The sequence below is a fragment of the Sander lucioperca genome, chromosome 24, assembly GCF_008315115.2.
Source record: "Sander lucioperca isolate FBNREF2018 chromosome 24, SLUC_FBN_1.2, whole genome shotgun sequence".
Taxonomy (NCBI): domain Eukaryota; kingdom Metazoa; phylum Chordata; class Actinopteri; order Perciformes; family Percidae; genus Sander; species Sander lucioperca.
The window spans coordinates 8211903-8220915 of record NC_050196.1 but is presented as its reverse complement, the minus strand read 5'-3'; the positions used below and the strand labels follow the sequence as shown (position 1 = coordinate 8220915).

The 9013-nt window shown below is 42.5% G+C and overlaps 1 protein-coding gene across 2 annotated transcripts in view; it reads left to right on the top strand.

Annotated features, from left to right (window-relative positions):
- LOC116044766 (potassium voltage-gated channel subfamily H member 8-like) overlaps positions 1–9013 on the top strand; it is a 31680-nt gene that overhangs the window by 13892 nt on the left and 8775 nt on the right. For both annotated transcript variants that reach the window (XM_031292229.2, XM_031292230.2), the window contains exons 5-10: positions 335–593; positions 1294–1451; positions 2832–3039; positions 4536–4913; positions 5488–5687; positions 6530–6779. In XM_031292229.2, the coding sequence (XP_031148089.1) occupies positions 335–593; positions 1294–1451; positions 2832–3039; positions 4536–4913; positions 5488–5687; positions 6530–6779 (1453 nt within the window). The remainder of the gene's footprint in view (positions 1–334; positions 594–1293; positions 1452–2831; positions 3040–4535; positions 4914–5487; positions 5688–6529; positions 6780–9013) is intronic.

Genomic DNA, 9013 nt, shown 5'->3' with positions numbered 1-9013 from the left:
TATCGGTTTTATCGGTTGTAATCTTGACACATTTATATCGACCTACCGATTCACAATGCATTGTTACTTCCCTACCAGAGAGACATTTGTATTTTGTCTTTACTTTGTACATACATGACATGACTGAGACATACGCACCTCATTTTTGAATATTGTCTGTTTACGTTTCCAAGTTTGACTGATTTATTTAAATTTGCCTTTGAATTATGTAGAATTCACACACAACACGTCAGTGCTACAATTATTGATCAGTTAAAAACAAAAAAATCTAACCCTAATATTGGTAAATGATGTCTTTTATTAGTAATGTTTGCGTGTGTGTTTCCACATCAAGAGTGTTCTTGGAGCCAACGCGAACCCGATCCCAGAGTACAAGGTGGCGGACATCCAGAAGTCCCGTTTCCTCCTCCTTCACTACGGTGCGTTTAAGGCTGGCTGGGATTGGCTCATCTTGTTGGCCACATTCTACGTCGCCGTCACCGTTCCCTACAACGTCTGCTTCACTGCTGTGGAGATACGAGAGGACGGCGCCTCAGCGGCACGTAACCCTCCAAGTGTCAGCGACATCTTGGTGGAGATACTTTTTATCATCGGTAAGGCTTCTTTCACATGCTTTATATACGTTGTTTACATGATTTTTTTATCTGGTATTGTAGGAATAAACTATATCAGGCTTTAGCTACTCAGGGCAATGCTTGTTGTCTTAACAAGAAAAAATATGTCCTCCTATGTTGCTACTACCCATTTAAGCATAATTTTTCCACTTTCTTCTAATCAGTTTAAGGGGTAACCCCCTCCTGGTTTACATAATCAAATCAAGCAGCTCTGAAACCACCTCTCCGTCTCTCTTAATTGACCCAGTTAGCTGCACCGTAGTATGCAAGTGCCTCCATCTCCTCCTAACACACAGGAGCTGTATGCTAATTGAACCTCCTTAACAATCTCCACTTCTTCTCTACTGTATCTCAACCTGCCATCTCCGCTCTGGCAGCCCAGTCCACTAATCCCGCCTTGAGGAAGGCTTGTTAAAGGAAATATATTCACAACCTGGATCTTACTGTCATGGTGTTTTCATTTGAAAGTTTAGATTTTTTTGGGGGGGAAGAGAGTTGACGAGATGAAGAAGCTGTACTGTATACCGTTCTCATGTCTGTGCGGTGAATATGAAGCTCAGCACAAACACTGGAAACATGGCTCTGTCTGATGTTAACAAAAAAAGGCAACTTTACTTAAAAAAAACAACAACAAAAAAAATGAGATATAACGTGTTCATTTGTGAGCTTTGTGTGGCAGATATCGTGCTGAACTTCCGGACAACCTTCGTGAGCACGTCTGGTCAGGTCGTGTACGACGCCCGCTGCATTTGCATTCACTATGTCACATCTTGGCTGTTTGTGGATCTGATCGCCGCCTTGCCCTTTGACCTGCTCTACGCCTTCAATATCAGTGTGGTGGGTTTCACACACACAAACACGCATGCACGCACGCACCCACACACACACACACACACACGCACACACGCACACACGCACACATGCACACAGACAACTATACAGTTTTGGTTTGTTATATTTGTATAATGTGTGCACATTTGTGTATATAAGACTGTTGGGAGAGTACATATAAATCATACATGCCAGTGGTAATCGGTCATTGTTTTATCAATATCACGCTCCTGCTGTTCGATTCTCGCTCAGACGCTAAGACCAAGAAAGAGCCTACAAATGCAAATGTTACACTACAAAGATAAGGCAAAGGAAACTTAGGAAAGTTAACAAAACATTGTTTTTTATCTCCATATTTTCTTGAAGTCCTGCTCTCACCATTTGTTGTAGTGGCTTCGATGGAAGGAAACTGGGAGTCTGAGCTTCAACAAGAAACTCATTATGGAGTAACCATTAATTAAGATGATAAAAAAAAGTATGTCGACTACAAATTACAGGTGCAGGCGAGTAGATTAGCCAGATGATGTTGAGTGCAGAGCCTTCTGGCTGTGTAACAGATACAGTACGATAGATACTGGATCACTGAATCTGACAGGGTCACAAAGTGTTCGAAAACAAAATGATGTTGCGAGCTAGATGTTGGTGTAATGGATTTAACTGGACTAGTGAATCTGCTCAGAAATAGTAGGTATTTGTGTCTGTGATTAACACTGGAGTGAGGCAGAGATGTTATACACCTGTTCATTCTCTACTGAATTAATTTGCCTGAATGGATCCATATCTAGATATGTAGATTAATGAAATCCTATCTGAGTGGGGTGTAATTAATCTGGGTTGAATCCAGAGATGCTTCAATTAAAACACCACTTATTGGGCTCCGAAACAAGCAGGGAATTGCAACCTCAGTTAATGCAGAGGCGAGGAAGGAAATCAATAAAGGAACTATGTTTGATGAGGTCATTTTTACTTCAGTACGACAGGGATATTTTCAGTCGAGGACCATAATGGCAGTGGTTTTCTCTGAGTGGCTTTTCCGGTAAAAGCTGCAACTTTTTTAAGCGAAAGTATTTTTAATCCCATATGAGCTACAAGATTTAGACAATCTACGGAGCAACCTTTGACGGTTTTTCTGCACTGTGAGTGAGATCATGGGGCAGGTCCCCCCAGTGTCACGGCTCACTGTCAAGATGCCTGATTGAAATTCTCAGTGTGCATGAGCGATTTCCAATTACTATACAATAGGGCAACTTTTAAAATTAAACCCTGAAATATAATTCTGGTTTAAAGTCTGCTGTACCTCTCCAGGAGTAACTAATCCCATCCTAATGACCAATCTTGTGTTAGATGTGTTCATACCTTCGAATGTATGACTCCTCTGTCTCCCAGAACTTTGGGGTTCACCTGCTGAAGACGGTGCGCCTCCTCCGCCTCTTGCGCCTCCTACAGAAGCTGGACCGTTACTCCCAGTACAGCGCCGTAGTCCTCACCCTGCTCATGTCCACGTTCGCCCTGCTGGGCCACTGGATGGCCTGCGTCTGGTACCTCATCGGACGCAGCGAGATCGAAAATAATAGCCCCACCTCCTGGGATATAGGTTTGTGTCTGTGTGTGTCGTGAAGTCCTGTGTGTTGCAACTTCATGGAATGATTTTAATGGATGGAAAGACGAAGAACAAAGCAAATATAATCTGTATCATTTGAACCCAATCCAGAGTTTGAGACGTGCTTGTATACACTCAAGTGTGTGGTCTGTGTCCTTTTACTGAGAAAACACTTCTAATTATGGTGATCTGTCTCCCCTCCTACTGTGCTCACTAGTGCCAAACACCAACAATACTGTGAGGTGCTTTAGGTGATGGTGGCTATCCTGTTTAAGTCAGCAACTTGGAATGAGACAGGAGGAGACCATTCAAACAGTGGTGGAAAGATATACAGAAAGGGCCTTCACTGATACACAGATGGACATGGGGCGGCGGCGGCTCAGGTGGAACAGCGGGTTGTACATTAATTGTAGGGTTGGTAATTGAGGGAAACATCGAACCCTAAACTGCTTCCGATGAGCACGGCAGCGCTCCATTATTCTTGGTTAACGAGTATGTGTCCATGGGTGAATGAGAGGCTTTTAAGGCTTTGTCCTTCTCAGCTTGAAAAGCACTATATCAGTGGTTCTCAACCTTTTTGGGACCAGCACCCCCCTATCCATTATTCAGGTCCCTTACCGCCTGGCAGGTTTTAATGTTGCAGTACACTGTTTTTTGCAAGTAGTTTAAAGTGTAAACTCCTATTGTTGTGAACCTTTGGTGTAAACTCGCCTTAAAAACAAATGCCCCCCAAAGGCACCTCAACGATTCCCCCTTTCCACAATATTGCTTCCAGCGCCCCCCACCATCCTCTGAACGCTCCCTGGGGGGCTGTATCACCCCCGTTGAGAAACACTGCACTATATGAATGCTATATCCATGTACAATTACACAGGGTTTTTATTCCTCAGATGGAAATTCATTACAACAGCATTCACTTCTCCTAGAGGTTGCAATATTGATTACAAATGGAAACGTAGTCCTGTATATAAATGGTAATATACTGTACAACATTTTCCTTACTCTACTTCTTGTTTTGTCTGGCTGCCATGCTGGTCTTGTCATACCCTACTCAGTCCTCTGACAAATTAAATGTCAAAACTTGGCACGTATTGGTTAGTTAGAGTCTATTTAATCAAAGTCCAAAGTTGTTTATTTTAAAACAGTATCATTATATTGGCTGAGACCATAAACATTAGATGTCCATTACAATGGGGTCTGAGTCCAAAAGGGTTAAACAATGAAGAATATAATCAGAACAAAAATCTCAGACAGACAAATTTAGAAAAGATAATAGGCACCGTGCATGAATTCAAATAAAAGCTGACGTTATAAGCTAGTGTGCAGTGTCTGGCCTGTACTGCTTCCAAATACACAAACACCAACACAGAAATAATGAATCTGCCGTTCCAGCCTTGTTACCACTGCTAATGAAGCCTTCTAGTAAAATAATCTAACATCGGATCTCATTAAACTGACAAACTCTTCTGGACTGCCCCTCCTCCCTCCAGGCTGGCTTCATGAACTGGCCAAACGCTTGGGAACGCCATACTTCCTGGCACCGCTGACCTCCCTGTTGGGAGTCTCTGATTCGCCTCAAGGCACCATGACAGCAGGACTGACCAATTCCAGCCAGTGGAACGGCTCGGGGTTGGAGCCGCTGACTGGGGCGGGTTTGCTGGGTTTAGGCCAATGGAATGGCACTAGGACCAGAGCGAGGACGCCCAGCGGCTCAGGGACGACACTGAGCGGCGGCCCGTCCGTCAGGAGCTCCTATGTGACGTCGCTGTACTTTGCTCTGAGCAGTCTGACCAGCGTGGGCTTCGGCAACGTCTCAGCCAACACAGACTCTGAGAAGATCTTCTCCATCTGCACCATGCTGATTGGAGGTGGGATTAACACAACACCAAAGCAGTCATACTTTGTTGTCTGTGGAAACTTAAAATACACAATTTCTCACTAATAGGATTTTCTATTCACTTGTGAAAATTCCAATCTGAACCAAAGTGACTGAGCAGACAAACTGATCACTGACCACATCACTGACATGGCTAAAAATCAGGCTAGCAAAGATGTTTGTGAGTTATGTAGTTTAATTAACACAGATGATGGCACTGTCAATTATCCTCCTTAAAGTCACATTGACAGGTCACCGACAAACAGTTTGAATCTGCAGCATCGTGGCGCAAAATCCGAGCAAGGCACAACACCTCAGGTGGACCCAAGGCATTGCTCTGTCCATAGGGCTTACAGTGGTGCAAAGCAAATCTACCGCCGATCATGTGTAGATGTATTTTTCTACCTTTGACCAGAGCAGCCACTTACACAGTAATTAAAGCAGTTTGAATCGACCCAAAACCTTTAACTGCCCATTTTGTAAAGAAATAGTACAGTTACCCTATAACTGAATTATGGCAGAAATCCTTTAAGCTTTTCTTGGTGCTTTTGTCTCTTTGTCTGTAGCATTAATGCATGCTGTAGTGTTTGGTAATGTGACTGCCATCATCCAGAGGATGTACTCACGGCGCTCCCTCTACCACACCCGCACCAAGGACCTGAAGGACTTTATCCGGGTGCACCGGCTGCCCAAAGCCCTTGAGCAACGCATGATGGAATGTTTCCAGACGACCTGGTCTGTCAACAACGGTATCGACGTCAGCGAGGTAAGAGGGACTCGCTGCGTCAGGAATAAGTGATTAAATGCCTTTGCCACAGGAGAATGTGAACATACGATGGCGTGACGTTACTCTAGATGGCAAACGAGCGTATTTCTGAGAATGTCCGACTCTTCCTTTGCCTTTCAGAGATGGGTATATGACCTCTCTGGCTTGGGTTGACCTTGTCCGTTACAATGGGATCAACTTTGCTTGGCTTCTAAAATTGAAAGTGCAAATTCTGCGACTTTCCCTAAAGAAACTGTTCAAAGTCATGAGAGGATTTGGGTTTTGTTTTGGATTCTATCAAACTGGGGCAGCTAGCCTAATTTCATGGATTAATGACCTCATAGACACTAAACTCACTCTTGATGTGTTTTACCATGGCTTTAAATCTACATAATCCTTTTTTAAAGAGATAACATGATGGGGAAATGACGCTTATACTAAGGTACTAACCCACAACTTTCCCCTGCAAAGATTTTTGCTTTGCTACCCGCAAATACAGTGGGAATTCACTGTATAATATGGTATAGTATAGTATATAGAGAGCTGTTGCATTTGCTATAATGAATGACCTTTGAGTAAATGTACAAAATGAAAAAAAAAGCTGATCCAGAAACTGTCACGCATGTATCAGTTAGTTGTGACTATGTGGGAAAAGTTTAATTTTGCCTTTTAATTTAACCTCCACTTTCCCACACAGTCACATTCAAATGATGACACACAAAGGAAAGAAGCCACTAAGAGAGAGATAGGTATTCATCCATAGTTTCAGAATTGTGTTTTGTGTAGCATTGTTTCACTGCAGAGGGGATATACAGAGTGTGTCCTTCTCATTCCCTCCACAGCTGCTGAAGGACTTCCCAGATGAGCTAAGGGCCGACATCGCCATGCATCTGAATAATGAGCTGCTGCAGCTGCCGCTCTTTGAATCGGCCAGCAGGGGGTGTCTGCGCTCCCTCTCCCTCATCATCAAGACCTCCTTTTGCGCTCCCGGGGAGTTCCTCATACGTCAGGGTGACGCCCTCCAGGCTATCTACTTCGTATGTTCAGGCTCCATGGAAGTACTGAAGGACAACACTGTGCTGGCCATTCTGGGTAAAGAATAAAAAACAACCAACATGTTTTTGTTAAAGTGTGTGTATTTATAACAAATTTAGGATTTTTTTGGAATGAAAATCGAAAGATTTTGCCCCAAAAACGGAAATGAGCTGCTTTGGCAAAAACAATCAAACTATCAATCCCAGCCATCAAAAACCCATTGTGGTGAAAGGCAATTAAAATGATCAGGATATATATTTTAGTTTGTGCTGATATATTGACATTCAAAATGTACATATTAGATAATTAAACCATAAGAATATATAATGCAATACATGCCAAACACACCCTATATCACATAGCCGACACCACTGAGGTTCAGCACCATGGAGAGCACCCATTCCCACAATGAGATGCTATGGGAGGACTGGCTCCATCCATCTATCCATTTTCCACACTCCCTCTTTTGAGAGATCTGCTCAGAACAAGGTTAAATAAGTAGGTAAGTACATCATTGCTTGGAGCTTGTGGGTTTGGCTCAAGCCTCCTGTTGGGCCTGCAGTCTGAGTGAGTCATTTTGCTACCTGAATCTTAAAGGGCTTCTCTGTCTTGGACTCCAAACCATAGAAGCCCTCCTAGATTCCGGCAGTAAAGTGACTCAGAAACCGCCGTCTACTACCATGCGAAGCAAGAAGAAGATGGTGTGTTAACTAACCTACGCCATGGCCATTCCCATAGTAAGTAATGGAGATCAGCAAGCTTTTTTACTGGGAAAAGTTCACGTCTCATATCTAAGATGATGAAAGACATGTTGGAGACTCAGGGATTTAATGGCACCTTAATAAAAAGCTACACAATAACGCAGAAAACTGTAGGGTGTTGTTACCGATTTTAAAGAGAGTTTGTGTATAGGGGCATACAATTTAGAAAATACACTGGAGTAAGACCATGAAGTGCTTTTTTAAGCGTTTAGAATCAGAAATCAGAAAAGTAAGTTTTTTACACCTACAAGGAATTTGTTTTGGTGTTGTAGGTGCATGTCATAAGTTCTAAGACTTATTTTTGGTCTATTTGTTGTTGTAGCATTATGAGCGGAAGGTGAGAAAGGGCTTTTTATTTCTGAGGGAGATATTAGACATCCAGAATTTAATAGCGAGCCAGACAGCTTTTATGAAGAGGAACATGATGAAGGAGGGCAGCCTAGTGCTACATTATGATTAAACACTGCAATTATCCCCATATTAAACCGCCCCCGTGGGCAAACAAGTCACACAGCATCAAGTGAAAGATGGAGTGTGACCCAAAGACTGAACAGTTTGGGGAGCAGCAAGAAGCTGAACAGCATATCCATAAACAACATTCATTGCTTTAAACACAACACTGACAAATAATCACCTTATAAAGTTGTCATGGCAAATGTGTTACACATCCAGCAGACATGGAGCAACAATATAATTCATCTAATTCAATCATATTTCTAGCCTCCTGATGAATATAAGTCCAATATTACCAGCAAACATCCTAAATAGGTGGACATGATGACAAAACAGGAACAGGAATCTAGCAGCCTCGCACAGCGAAAACAACACTGACACTTCATTCTGCATAACATGGATGAAACAGAATAGAGAAGCACAAACAGCTCTGGAATGAGTTCAGAACGGTATACAGCACTGGGAGCAAATTGGCAACACTGTTTTTCATATTAATGATCTAACTGGTGTAAATAATGAAGTTACTGCTGCCTATAGAAGAAACCCATTAGCATATTGGACCTGCTGTGTATACACATGCACATTTGTGTGAATATTGAAACGTGCACAAACTAACACATTCCCCTCCTCTCCCTCCTGTGTAGCTTTGCACACACAGACACACACACACACACACACACACACACACACACACACACACACACACACACACACACACACACACACACACACAGGTTTGGCATTGCCACTTTGGATTTACAGCTGTGGAGAAGGCAGTGAGGTAGAGAGAGAAAGCAGAAAAACAGAATAATAATGACCGTCTGCTGTAACCGAAAACAGTCCATCTGTATCCCATGGTGAATACTATAACAAAAATATAAAATAGTCTAACCACACATTCACCCTATTGGCTCTAGAATGTGTTTTTCCTAAAAGAAAAAAAAAAATACTAAAAGTACTATAATACCATTGTTACTTGCCAGTAATTAATCTACAGTAAAAGAATTGCATATTCACATTTTGGGGAATTGTGCTTTTTAAATGGGTCAGTATGTTTATTACTCTCTGTGTTCTCTT